The sequence below is a fragment of the Leptodactylus fuscus genome, chromosome 10 (genome assembly GCF_031893055.1).
Source record: "Leptodactylus fuscus isolate aLepFus1 chromosome 10, aLepFus1.hap2, whole genome shotgun sequence".
Classification (NCBI taxonomy): Eukaryota; Metazoa; Chordata; class Amphibia; order Anura; family Leptodactylidae; genus Leptodactylus; species Leptodactylus fuscus.
Genome location: NC_134274.1, coordinates 18,853,970 through 18,868,800, shown reverse-complemented (window position 1 = coordinate 18,868,800; position 14,831 = coordinate 18,853,970). Strand labels below are relative to the sequence as shown.

The 14,831-nt window shown below is 44.1% G+C and overlaps 1 protein-coding gene across 1 annotated transcript in view; it reads right to left on the bottom strand.

Moving 5' to 3' along the window:
• KNDC1 (kinase non-catalytic C-lobe domain containing 1) overlaps positions 1-14,831 on the bottom strand; it is a 65,858-nt gene that overhangs the window by 17,644 nt on the left and 33,383 nt on the right. The window contains exons 14-21 of the mRNA XM_075258483.1: positions 14,077-14,807; positions 12,805-12,949; positions 12,163-12,404; positions 10,817-11,202; positions 9,647-9,740; positions 5,351-5,448; positions 4,477-4,676; positions 1,430-1,543 (exon numbers count right to left, since the gene is read on the bottom strand). Of these exons, the coding sequence (XP_075114584.1) occupies positions 1,430-1,543; positions 4,477-4,676; positions 5,351-5,448; positions 9,647-9,740; positions 10,817-11,202; positions 12,163-12,404; positions 12,805-12,949; positions 14,077-14,807 (2,010 nt within the window). The remainder of the gene's footprint in view (positions 1-1,429; positions 1,544-4,476; positions 4,677-5,350; positions 5,449-9,646; positions 9,741-10,816; positions 11,203-12,162; positions 12,405-12,804; positions 12,950-14,076; positions 14,808-14,831) is intronic.

The window sequence follows — 14,831 nt, the reverse complement described above, 5'->3', positions numbered from 1 at the left end:
TAAGAAGCCTTCCTTCTCCCCTCAAAAATTATATTGGAGGAACAGCACTGGGAGACCCTGGAGAACTGGGGACAGGTGCATGGGGGGGGGGGGGGAATTATCCTGGACAACCCCCTTTAAGTTATAAATATCTTGTATATAAAATGAACCAAGCCGTAACTTTAGGGGGTACAGAGGTAGCATTCACTACTGGAACCTGTGGGTGGCCAAAATCCTCTCCACAATGTGAGAAGACATCAGTATTTCACATAGCATATGGCAACTGTAAAACTTTGCTATTTTCACAAAAATTACTTACAATTAGGATAAATGTATTACACAAACCAGGGATACAAAATTCTGAAATGAACTAAATGAAATTGCACTTTCAACACCAAATGTCTGACCACAAACTGAGAAAAACTGTCTTGAACTGATTAAACCAGAAATAGAAGGGGGACAAATAAACATGTGCCCCCCCCCTTCTTAATACAGAGAAGCCACATTTCCTATGTTGTTAGCCTGCAGTGTATCTAACGCCCTCTGTCTGGCGGAATAATAGTAATATGGGATTCATTACCTACAGTAGAAACTAGAACCACAAGCTGTGACAGTCATACTGAGAGTGGCCATACACGAGACACATGGGGGGAGCGCTGCAGTCAGACCCCCTCTGGTGGTGGCTTATTAGTCCCAGAATACAAGGATTGAAACCCAAGTGCATGATCCTTATTATCCCTGACATCTGCTGTGAGGGGATAGCTCGAGGACGACAAACTCATCAAACACAAGCCATCATATACAACATCCATCATCTAATGTGCACGGCCAGCTTAAAGAGGTTTTCTAGGACATTTAAATCTGAAGATCCATGGGGGTCTGAAAACTGGGACCCCTGTGTAAAGCTGCAGTGGCGCTCCCCGAGCAAAGTTTCTGATTCACAGTCTACCTTACATCGGTCATATGGCCTCATCGCAGCTCAGTCCCATTCAAGTGAAATGGCTGAGCTACATTACCAAGCACAGCCACTATACAGAGGTACAGATTGGCTGGGGGAGAGGTGTCAGACCTCTGCCTGTGTCTCATACATGACCGATCCTAAGGATAGTTTATCAATTTAGGGTCCCAGAAAACCCCTTTAATAATGATTTTTGGTCCTGAATTCTGTACTGATCCAATAGAGTCTGACTGTATACTGTGCTATTAGGCAGTACAATAAACAGAGAGCTCCCTCTAGTGGTGACTGCAGGCTACAGAGGGGATTTGGAACTCTAAAAACATCCATCCTACACCAAGGTTGATCTGCCACGTAACTGTGACCAGGGAATAAACCCCCAACATGTCCATTTTGGTTGGCTGATGGTGTGCACGAAGGAATAAAAAATGTCTGCCAGGCAATGCTTGAGTCATGAACTGAGTTGAAATATCCTTAAATATATGGCAAACCAACCTTGGCAACGTGTTGTTAATCCTGTCAACAAGGAACTGCAGAAGATCTTCCTGGCAGCAGAAGTATCGGAAGGTATAGAAGAACTGCTGGACATAGCCATCCACTACTGCATTTCTAGAAAATACAATGAAAAGCGGTCACTGCAGGGAACATAATCCATCACAGGTGCAGATGCAAGCGGACTGGTCCTCTGTACATCCTCCTGGAAGTGTATAAATACATTGTGAAGGTGTGTGTCCTAGCACTGTGTGACATATTTATGGTATAGCCTGTCTCTTGTGGAAACATCCAATTGAAACAAAAAGAATCAAAGATTTATACAACTTTTAGGGTCTAAAAACTACGTAGGTATACAGGTTCAGGTCTGGGGTACTCTTGGCCTTGGTGAGGGGTATGTGCACAGTAGATATATATGTATATATATATATATATCTATCTACTGTACGCATACCCCTCACCAAGGCCAAGATAGATATATATATTCCCTTTCTTCTTCTTTTGGGGAGGGGGGATAAGGGGCTGTACAGACCACCAGAACCAACCAAAAGACAAAGGGTTTCCTTCTTTCCTATACATCCTATTGCTGTGCCCTTTCCTGTTAACTATAGTTCTCAATCTACCTTCTGCATCTATCCCTTTTGGATTTAAAGATCTCTTCTTGCAGTCAGTGAATAGAAAGTATCTCATTGCTTACTCCGGGGAAATGTAAACCTGTCCTGGTCATGTGATGGAGACACTGGTGCACGGCACAGCACACGGCTCTGGTAACTGTAATGTGATGTGATGAGTAGGGTTGACCGATCAGAATTCCAATCCCGATCTTTTTAGGCAGGATCGAGGTCATTTCCCACAATACTTTGCTACTGGCATTGTGGGAAAAGCTAACAATGTTAGGAATGGATGCCGCCAGCATACAGCCTGTGCCGGTGTTTGGCCGCTTAACCCCCTGCGCGCCGGCTGCATGCATTCATTCCTATGCCATAGCAGGGAGGAAACAGAAGAGTAGATGCTATGTACTCTTCTGTTTCCTCTTTGCTGTGCCGTATCCTCGATTCTACTACATCTGCATTATTGTACATTGACTTGTCTATCTACTCTTCTTCTTTATCGTCCCTGCTTTACCGTATACTCATCAGCTCTGCTACATCTGAGATCTACATCTATACGATAATGCAGGGACGAAGCAGAAGAGTCGATAGAAAAGTCCACTTGCCTGCACAGATCCGCTGCCGCTCCCCATCTGTTCTCTTCTCGCCTTTTCTCAGTCTGTGCACGCCTCTAGCTCCCAGGTTAGTGTACAGACCTAGGAAGAAGGTGGGGCTTGTGGCTTAGGAGAGTGTGGGCAGGTACTGTACCGGTCCCCACCCTCCTAAGTCACAACAAGCCCTGCCTACTCCCAGCATCAGTAACACTAGCCTGGGAGGTGGGGTCACATACGGTGCTCTGCAGACATGCACAGTACAAAGAAGAGGAGCGAGAGCAGCGTGGATCAGCAGCGCTTCTGTGCAGGTAAATGAACAGCAGGGGGACTTAAGTAGCCGGGGGATTTTTACTACACAGCATAGAGTCTAAAAATTAAAGCGTTCAATTTTTGGATTCCAACATTTGGATTGTTTTTAAAATCCAATCTCCAATTATTTACAAAATCCCATTGACTTGCATTGGGATCGGGATCGAATGGAAAATGATCGGAAATCGGATTTTAAAAACGAACCTGAAATCTCAAGATCGGCTCAATCCTAGTGATGAGCCATGCATCTGTGTGTCCATCACATGACCATGGACAGATTGATATCTACTGAAAAGATTCTGTGTATGACAGCAAGCAGAGATGGGGAAAAGTGTGAGGAATTGATAAAGAGAGTATTTTGGAAACTAATATATTGTATAACATTTTACTATACAAAGAAAACCATTCAATGGTGGAGGGGGGATATCACTTTAAGATATGTCATACAAGAGGACTAGGGGGGAGTCTTGGAAGTGATGATATGACCCCCCACCCCAACAGAGCCCTGATCGCAACATCCTCCAGTCTGTCTGGGACTACTTGAAAGAGACAGATGGATTGGAGCAAGCAACATCCACAGAAGATCTGGGCTTAGTTCTCCAAGACGATGGGAACAATCTCACTGCCCAGTTCTGCCAAAAACTGTCTGCAAGTACTGAGAAGAACTGATGGAAGGGAAAGGGTAAAGGTCACACCAAATATTGATGGGATTTACATCTCTCTTTTATTCATTTACTTTATTTTAATTGGTGGAAATAAACTATTAACTCCCTCTATTTTGGAAAGCATTCTTACTTTGCAGCATCCCCCCCCCCCCCAATCCTGCCTAAAACTTTTGCAAGACACTGTATATTATGGCAAAATCTCTTTATTTCCTTAAGGTAACAGTTCAGAGATGTTCATCTTCAACATTGTGGTTTTTTTGTTGTTATTTTAGGAAGCTTCTAACATTTTAAAAGGATTTTATGGGAGTTCTACATCAATGACTTTTCCTTAGGATAGGTCATTAATATCTGATTGCTGGTGGTCCGACATCCAGGACCCTCACAGATCAGCTGAGTGAAGTGACTGAGGTGCTTCCACATGCCAGCAATGTCACATTCATTTGTCATATGACCTGTGTGCAGCTCAGTCCCATTCAGGTGAGTGGGGCTGGAGAACAACACCAAGCAAAACTACTATATACTATATAGTGCTGTTCTTTCAAGACATGGAAACATTGCAGCCTCGCCAATCAGCAGGTGTCCCGGGTGTTGATGGTATGCGCTTGTTTTTTTTTTTTGGGGGGGGGGTACAGGATACAAGGTGACAGCTGACAATTTCAGTTCTATTTTCTTTTCCGTATAACTGTGGGGTTTCCAGCTGCATCGCGTAAAGCCACAAGGGCAGAATCCAGGATTTTACAAAATTTACTGATTTATTCATTTCAGACCCCAAAAACAAGATTCCTATATACCATTCTTATATATATTGGGTCGATGCTACGTAATCTCACATGAACTCCATGTCACTAGCAAGTATTACACAGTAGACATACCTGGAGTAGAGGTGTACCAGCAACCCAAGGGGGGTCCCAGCTTGGAGGTTCTTGGATGTGTTGTCTCGCTTATGGCCCTTCTCATTATACGTGAGCAGGAAGGTGTCATTGTCAGAGGAGCTTAGAGATGTAAGACTAGCGAGGTTAGCCACTGTAGGGAGGTCCCGAGACTCCAGACCCCACTGCTCAGCATAAGAAACCTTCAAGTAGAGAGCGATAGAAGGATAAGACGACTCAGTCACCACACATATAACAGGTCACAGATTATATTCTCATCATTTACAACAAAGCCCCCATTGAGTTAGAGCAGGGATAGGGAACGTACGGCTCTCCAGCTGTTGCAAAACTACAACTCCCAGCATGCATACTTGCTCTGCTGTTCTTGAAACTCCCATGGAAGTGAATGGAGTATGTTGATGTTGGGAGTTGTAGTTTCACAGCAGCTGGAGAGCCGAAGGTTCCCTACCCCTGATTTAGAGATATCACTGGATAAAGCGGAGCGGCATATACTCGCAGCTTCACTTTAACCAGTGTGCAGGAGAACACAAGAAGCTGACAGTGCAGGGAGTGGGGCAAAAACATTTTATTACTCTCCTGTCGCTTCAGATAACCCCAAAGTATAATAATTTCACTTCTGGTTCACGGGTGACCAACCCTAAAAGTTCTGTACGAACACTACACAAAATCTTTGGAAAATTCAGGACGAAATCCAGTTCGCTCATTTCCATTACTGACAAAATAAATGGCAAACCCAATATTCATAAATTTTCAGGTGGAAAGATGCAACAAAATTGTTATGTTCTGGGGAACTGAATTATTTACGAGAATTGGCCGACTTCTCTTCAGCCGATGAATTTTAGGACAGCAGACGTACCTGAAGCAATTTTTTGGCCAGTTCAAGAAATTGCACCTTCGATTTCATTTCTTCCAAATGTCCTTTGAGCTTAGGTAACAATTCTTTTACGTCGGAGCCTAGAGTAAAAAAAAAAGAAGATATAGAATACGTACAATGGATACAAGATGGCGACCAATCGCATATTTTGAGATTGTTAGGATTTAATTCATTTATGGTCGAATCCTTTGGCAACCAACCACTAAGACGGTTAGAGGAAATGTTTAAAAAAAACTGCAAAATTTTTAATAATTTACATTTGCAAAAATCTAACTTTTAATGGTCTACAAATATGGACATGGGAAAACTTATTTACACAAACTTTAGTGAATAGTAGACAGCTATTCCTTCTGATGCCCCAATACACATGCATACTTGTCTTGGCCAACCACTGATTTGTCCTCAATGGGTAGAGAGGAGGAAGCCTCCGCTAGACATGTCTGACATGAAGAAATTTAACATGGCTGATCCTTCTTTCCCCTGAAATCTGCCATCAGTGGAATATCAGGACACCCCCAAAGGTTGGACAACATTTGTCTGATGTGTATGGCCGTCTTACTAGACAACTGCATGTAGCTCACACAGCATTCCCTATGGTCACAGTAAATAAGGAATGGGACTGAGGTGCAAGCAAATTAATATGACATCATTAATATGACATTGAAGTGGAAGCATCACTCGATCGCTTTCAGTGGCTGATCTGTAGGGGTCCGGAGTACGACACCCTTACCAATCAGATAGGTCATAATTTAACAATTTCACTGCCAAGCACGTAGCTCTACGTCCTCCCAAGGTGGCACCACAGTAGCCGAGGACGTAGCTACTACGTCCTCCCTACTAATGCCGATATCTCTGGACTACATCAACTTATCTTGATGCTTTGAAATGCATTTTAAAGAGGAGAATCTCATCTTTAACATGATACCAAGAACTTGATGATTGAACTTACAGTTTTGGAGCGATTCACTGTTGAATACGCTATTTGGCATTGAGATCCAACTGCAGATCTCAATTCCCCACAGCGTTTCAACAGTGAATCGCTCAAAAACTGTAAGTTCAATCATCAAGTTCTTGATATTTTAAAGATGAGATTCTCCTCTTTAAAATGCATTTTAAAGCGTCAAGATATGTTGATGCAGTCCAAAGATATAGAGCTCCAAAGTGTCCCCCCCGCCCTCCTGTCTAAGCAAGCAATTTGCGAACTGTAACCGGAAAAGGAGGGGGCACGAGCAGCCCAGCAGAGTGAACAGAGACAGAAAAACAATCTGACTCTTTCCATAACTTGTATGTGACACCAGGAGGGGGGTGGCAGGGACTCTTATGTCCCTGTTAACCATTCTCCTGCCAATCAGAGAACATACTATATATTTGTCTCTGATTGTCACATACAGGTATAATGTAATTCCCCCCTGAGCTTTACTAGTGGGGTATTCTTATGTTATACCTCCTGAACATAACCAGGAAGTTTATTGGCGCTATCAGCCAGACGTTTACCATTGTCCAGGTCACAGCGCCAAAAAAAAAAAAAAACTCGCACTAAATACTTGCACAACATATACACAAAGTCATGAATAAAGTTTACATTTCACCCAATCCCTGTCCTGTCTATACCTGAGCTTTCTACAGTAAAATACGTCTCTAGTGATGTCCGTTACACACTAAAATAATAGTAATAACGATTATCACTAGAGATGAACGTATAGATTGCTAAAATTATTATAGGGGGATGGAAAATAACATTTTTATGTAAAGTGCTATTTAATTTGCATGCACAAAATGGGATGGCGCATTGCTGCGATTTTGGCGATTCTTTAACACCCGCCCCTGTAAATATATACATGTGTGGTATGTATGAACTCCTCACATATTGCAGTTTTATGGACAGTACATTTTGTTTGCAGAAAGGGATTTCTTGATCTGCACATTAGTGGCAAATTTGACTTTTTGTGCAATTTTCGCTAGCAATCTCTGTTTGCGGCAAAGTTGCATGAAGGTGGTTGTATACACTCACCGGCCACTTTATTAGGTAGACCATGCTAGTAACGGGTTGGACCCCCTTTTGCCTTCAGAACTGCCTCAATTCTTCGTGGCATAGATTCAACAAGGTGCTGGAAGCATTCCTCAGAGATTTTGGTCCATATTGACATGATGGCATCACACAGTTGCCGCAGATTTGTCGGCTGCCCATCCATGATGCGAATCTCCCGTTCCACCACATCCTAAAGATGCTCTATTGGATTGAGATCTGGTGACTGTGGAGGCCATTGGAGTACAGTGAACTCATTGTCATGTTCAAGAAACCAGTCTGAGATGATTCCAGCTTTATGACATGGCATTGCATTATCCTGCTGAAAGTAGCCATCAGATGTTGGGTACATTGTGGTCATAAAGGGATGGACATGGTCAGCAACAATACTCAGGTAGGCTTTGGCGTTGCAACGATGCTCAATTGGTACCAAGGGGCCCAAAGAGTGCCAAGAAAATATTCCCCACACCATGACACCACCACCACCAGCCTGAACCGTTGATACAAGGCAGGATGGATCCATGCTTTCATGTTGTTGACGCCAAATTCTGACCCTACCATCCGAATGTCGCAGCAGAAATCGAGACTCATCAGACCAGGCAACGTTTTTCCAATCTTCAATTGTCCAATTTCGATGAGCTTGTGCAAATTGTAGCCTCAGTTTCCTGTTCTTAGCTGAAAGGAGTGGCACCCGGTGTGGTCTTCTGCTGCTGTAGCCCATCTGCCTCAAAGTTCGACGTACTGTGCGGCGTTCAGAGATGCTCTTCTGGCTACCTTGGTTGTAACGGGTGGCTATTTGAGTCACTGTTGCCTTTCTATCAGCTCGAACCAGTCTGGCCATTCTCCTCTGACCTCTGGCATCAACAACGCATTTCCGCCCACAGAACTGCCGCTCACTGGATGTTTTTTCTTTTTCGGACCATTCTCTGTAAACCCTAGAGATGGTTGTGCGTGAAAATCCCAGTAGATCAGCAGTTTCTGAAATACTCAGACCAGCCCTTCTGGCACCAACAACCATGCCACGTTCAAAGGCACTCAAATCACCTTTCTTCCCCATACTGATGCTCGGTTTGAACTGCAGGAGATTGTCTTGACCATGTCTACATGCCTAAATGCACTGAGTTGCCGCCATGTGATTGGCTGATTAGAAATTAAGTGTTAACGAGCAGTTGGACAGGTGTACCTAATAAAGTGGCCGGTGAGTGTATATGAACTATTAAATTGTGTTTTTATATACGGTATGCTGTGTACTCTGAAAAAAGTTAGATTTTGGTATCACAGTCACAGTTTGGTAGGTGCAGTATAGCTTTTTAACATATTAGTGAACAGCAGCAAAATCCTGCTTGTCTTCTGTATTAGGGTTTTTGGGAGTCCGAGCTCTTGTTGTAGTTGATAATTGCGGTACATATAGTATATATACACATTGTATACACTATAAGCTACTATTTTAAATGCATTTTGTATATGAATGTGAGATTGAACATGAGTTTTAGGTGCAAATATGTGTTTTAGCGCATTTTTTCAACAAATTATTTGTGTTGGTCGCAAAGTTGCATGACGGTGGATGTGGATATTGATGACCCATTAAGACATTTGTAATCTTCTCAGTTGTCTACTTTAAAAAAATATATAGGGTTTGGGGGTTCACTTACTTTTCATGGTGTGTAATCCCTACATTTTATAGGATGATACTTTTTTAACATTTCCAGCTTCAAAGCAGATTTTTGTTCCTTCCAGTTCTAGCGATTTTCTGAAGACGCGTGCATGCCGGTGTAGGCCATAGTGATATGTATGAACTCTGCACATGTTGAACTCTTATTTTTAGGAGGTTTGGTGCATTTAATTTTTTGTTTGGTTTCCGCTTTTAACAACTAATATACATTTATTTGCATTTTTTCATAGCACATTCACTTTAAATTACATGGTGCCTGTTCGTATACAGTACCAAGTGGCATTCTGACAATGCTGCAGGTGTCTACTTTAAATAAATATATAGGTATGGGGGGGTTGGATGCTTTTGTTAATGTTGCAATTTAGGTTTGATTTGTCCATCTCAAAAAAGTGACAATTGCTCTGGCTACTGGAGGTGCAAAATTTCCAATGACCCTTGGCAGTGGAAGGGTTAATCCTCAGAAAACCCCTTTATGAATCACATGACCGCCAATCCTCGCAGGTTGTGGCTGCCTATAATATAGGAAAGGCTCCATGTACCACACCCTTGTACATGGCCCCATCCGGACAGCGCCATTTACCTTTATTCCTCTTCCCCTTCAGCATTAGGTTCTGGTAGAGCTTCACTGTTTTCCTGTAGTTTTTCGTTTCGATCATGAGCTGTTGTTCAAGTTCCTACAAAGGCAGAAATAAAATTAAATTTCACACAATTAAAAATGTATCTGGCGTTTTATTACTATAATGTGAATGGTAAATCCCAGGAGGATATTCCAAGATTGATTTATTCACTTCATTTTGTAATATTATTAGGCGGAGGTTAATGTGATGCTCCAGGGACAATCCCTATTCATTTTTACACCAGCGAGTCCAGCTCACAAGTGGCTTCAGCTACTGAAGTGGTAGATGATGGAGAAGGTATTAAATATGGCAGAGAGGACTTTGTGTAACACGTCATCTGTATCTGCAAAAAGTGCCAGGGTAGCAAGATGTATCTGATCATTATATTGGGGGCAGAATGAGCCAGGAGAGCTAGAGTGAAACACACTATGTTACCTGCTTATATGGCTAGGGCTACACCGCAACTTTACTACTTCAACGCAACGCACGTCCAAATATCGCAGCATTGCACCTAACTAAAGTAATGTGGACACGTTTCAACCCATAACTTGCTGCAATGGTAGCTAGAAATACGCCTGGATTTGTAGCAACTGTGATGTCGGAACCTAAACACCTTGACCTTCCTTAGTTGTGATCTCGGCAGCAAGACGCTACCATTTTGTCCATGCAATGGCTCACCCAGCCAAAACCACCAAGTAGTCCTAACCTAAAGCTCCCTGTGTGTATTTGGAAGCTTTAGGAGGCGTATAACTTGGCCGATCCTGCGGATATTTGTGGAATTGGGGGACAACTGATTGTCTTTAGGACCACCAGAACCCGCCCACAACGGTAGATGTGAAAGATAAGAAGAATCGGGCTTCTGGGTTTCAAAATGGTGGATCCTTAGGACCCAGGAGGTGATCAATATTACAATCAAAGATAATACTTTTACACTGGATTTCCAGGGCCCTACTACCAGAGCTCAATCGCTTTCAGTAGATGATCTGTGGGGGTCCCGAGTCTGACACCCCCACCGATCAGATAGGTCATGATCATGTAATACTCAGAACACCCCGTTAAGGTTACATAATACCCACAGGAGCTTCATGGTCTGTACTATCATGAGAACTACAATAACCAGCAGACACACTCACCAGCCTCTTGGCCTCCATACTCTTTGAACATTTATCTTTTTGTCGCCCCAGTATGGTCACATAGTGCTGGACATCAGGGTCAAACATCTCAGCCCCATAGAAAGCGCTGGACCACCCTGAGCTGCACTTGTACAGCTCAGACGGAGATATGGACATGCTCTCGCGCTGCTTCACTTCTTCATTCTCTTCGCTGAAGTCGGGGCTGACACAAAGACTGTTACAGTCCGGGAACGCTGCGTACGAAAAGCTCTCTTCGCTTCCCGTTGGCGCTCTAGGGGCAGGCGGCTGCTGATCCTTATCGGTGCTCTGCGGTGGTGAATCAGTCATGTCGGTCTCATCAAATGAAGTGTGACTCTCTGTGCCCAACGCCACCTGCGTCTCAGGACCTTTAAAGGGAACAGGGAAAGGTCACAAGGGGGAGAAGTCACACTGAGTTTTCTTGAAAGGACTAAATGCCATAGAATAACAGAGCGTGCTCAGAAAGAGGGATTTCAGGATGAGAAACCAGGCAAGTGGTGAAAATTAGCAGAGTTATTACAATGGGCAGAGCGGATAAGCAATAAGTTATCCCCTCCCCAAATCTACTCTAACAGTAAATTATCAAAAAAAATAAAAATTATAAAATAATAATTTCTTCCCGCTTGGAAAGTGCGCCACCCCTGTTCATGGCCAGTGTCAGGTACTGCATATCAACCTAAGCCACTTAAAGGGGTTGTCCAGGGAGTTTTACTTTACTTTCATGCTTTGATATTTACGGGCTGATTCTGACCTTGGGTCATACCCTCAGATCTAGCACCCACGGCACTCTTTGCCTCCTCCCACCTCTCCCGTTTTCGCCACTAGTTACCCTGGGGGCTGACTTTACTATATAAAACTGAAGAAGCGGAAGAAAGAGGAGCAACTGGGGACTGGATACTGGTTTCAGTCATAGGAACCAGGGTCGGAGCCAGCTGGGACTCCCCAAATCCAGCATCAACTATATCAAGTACAAGATGGGTAAAACTTCAAGACGAGCCCTTTAAAAGGGGGCCTTTCAGTTATTAAGGATAGGCCATCAGAATTAGATCGATGGGGGGGCAACTCTTGGCAACCCTACCAAATAGCTGATAGGGCTGTGATACCCCTGGAAAGATCCAAGTCCACATCACCACCACCACCATCATCATCATCATCAGAGGCACACGCTTCCCAAAAAAAATAGGCACATCTTCAAAACTCAAATCTACACCATGAACTTGCAGTAATCTCAGTCCCTGACACGTGTGTGAATTGTGCAAAAACAGCCCAAGGGTCCCAATGTTTGGTGCCAATTGGCCATATGTCAAAAGTTGTGCCATAAAATGTACCTGGTGGCTTTTTGTCTACTGTTGCGTCGATGTCCTCAGGTGACAAGGAGTAGTTGGACTCTGGTGGCGATTCCTGCTCGGTGGCGTGTGAGGAGCCGTCTGTGGCTTCTTCTCCTTCTGATACATTGGTCAGCTCACTGGTGGTCGATCGTCCTTGCTTCTTATTTTTTCGTGGTTTTCTTTGAATTTGTTTTCCAAGTTGAGCGGGATTATTGTTCAGAGAAGAATCGGTCGAGGATTTCCTGTGGAAAAAAATAATCAAGGTCATATATGGGCACAGATGGAGAGCAACAAGAAATATCAGGCTGGAGAAGATCATGGTGGAGGATCACGTGATCAGATGTCTTATACATGAAGTCCTCAGCCTACTGACATGCTCAGATGTTTTTGTCATGCTTGCACGATCTCATAGATGGCCTCTTCTTTAGAATAGGTCATCAGTTAAAGATCAGCAGGGGTCCAACTCTGCGGGCCCCTTGCTGATCAGCTCTTTAAAGCAACTGCAACAATGAGTTGAGCACAGGCCAAGCACAAGCCTGTACATTTCTATAGTGGGGACTGAGCTGTGATCAGGCCATGTGACCAAAGAATGCAACGTCCCATGGCCTTTGAAGTGAAACCAACACTCCATATGTATCGCACCTGATAGGTGGAGGAGATTTGCCATTGATAATCTTGTAGAGGTTTTCCAGTAGGTGGTCATCCCAGAAGAGGTCGCAGAACTTCTCACATATTGCGCTGCAGAAGGTCGTCTGCTGAAGACCCTTCAAGGCAAAAATGTACTCGCCTATAGAAAATAAAAGGGAGGAGAAGCGGTCACATCATAGCTTACCGATATAACATAGTCATGTGTACAATAGGCGGGACACTCCCTGATCAGCCATCTTATGGATATGTGATAAGGGGGCTGGGTCAAGATACTAAGTTGGGTACTAGGAGGAAACTATATAAAAATAGACAATCCTACTGACGCCAGGGCTGCTATGCTGGTCCTGCAGTTATATACCGCCCTCAGTGGTCACATGCTGTATACAAAAATAAAAGATTCAACGCTGAAGCCGGTCATGTGGACGATGTACGTGACAATATCACTGCAGGATCGGAGGGGTCACCAGAGCAGGGCAGAGGGTATATTACGCAAGTATGGCTTATTTATGCCATTTCCCCATTAGGGTTAACATGCTACAAATTTATTTATTACTGAGTTCAATAGGGTCATCAATCAAAATCTATGGGGAGGGTCCAACACCCGGCAGCCCCACAATCAGATGTTTGAAGAGGACAAGCACTGCAGCTCCTTCATTGAATACAAAAGCAAAGCGCCATACACTGTATAGTGGCTGAGCTTGGTATTGCGGTACAATCCCATCCGCTTGAATGGGACTGAGCTGCAAACAGGCCACGTGATGTCACATCCTCTTCAAGTAGCCATTCAGTGGGGGTGCCGGGAGTCAGACCTTTGTCATCAACATTTAATTCCCAGAAACCCCACTAGGAAATCTGTCATTACGATTCATGACTCTAAGCCAAACAAGGTTCCTTACAGACCAGAGGTTTGGTGTTCCAAATAGCCCAGCTGTGAAGGCGTCCACACCCGTGTTGGAAGAAAAAAAAAAAAACCCTATATATTTACCTACGTACACCTCGGCTTCAGTGTAATTGGGCCAGACCTCGGGCGCATGCGCGGTGAAGTCGAAGCGTACTTCCCCAGCTTCACTCACAATCTGCGCAGGCGCCGGGCAGCACCAGCAATGAGTTGGATGAGACTCTTCTCTACTCAAGTATAAAGGTTTTCTCATTCAATATGGGCACGGACAGGTTTACAAGAGGGCTATTTGGGAAACTAATCCCGAGGCCCATGAGGACCTTAGGAGGTTTATTGTCCCGTTCCGTTTCGAGTATTTGACTACTTACCCATAGCGATATCTTCCACGCCATTTTCTAGGTAGCCATCGAATGCAAACTCCTCGTGTAGAAGGTTCACCACTCTCTGCAGAGGAGAGGACGTGATCTTTCTAGGTGGAGATTCTCCATTCACCAAAGTCTCATGTGAGGAGTGACTGGAGGGGGAGTCCTGTTTGTCCTGACAACTGTTCACATGGGTACCGTTCACAGTAGGTAACGCGTCACTGGGCGGGGCCTGTGACTCTTTACATCTGTCACATGATGCGGTGGGAGGAGTTCTGGAGGCCTCATGGTCATTGGTAACCACATCCTGATTTGCTGTCGTTTCAGAAGGGGTCACCGAGGCGGTCTTAATGGTCTGGGTAGCGGGTTCAGCTTCCAGGGACACACTTGGGATATGTTCAGGTATACTGAGTTGTACCCGGACAAGGGTGAGGTTCCCCGTTTTTGGGTCCTGCTTTAATAAATAATTATTTACGATGGGGCTGCTGGTCACGGTCGAGGAGTTAGAAGACACGGAAGAGGCAGCCGAGGGGCTTTTCTCCTTCCAGTCATATGAACAGTCTGAGTCTGGTCTGAAAGAAACTTTGGTTCTGCTGCCGGATTTTGGTGCTTGGTTCGGTTTGTCTTCGGCCACATGGTTCTCTATTTCCGTCACAGAAATGTCCTCTTCTATGTGATCTAGGTCTTCTGGACTCGCATGTGCTTTAGGGTAAGGTGATGGGTTCGGGATTTGATTGCTGGAAGAAATTGACATTGATTTT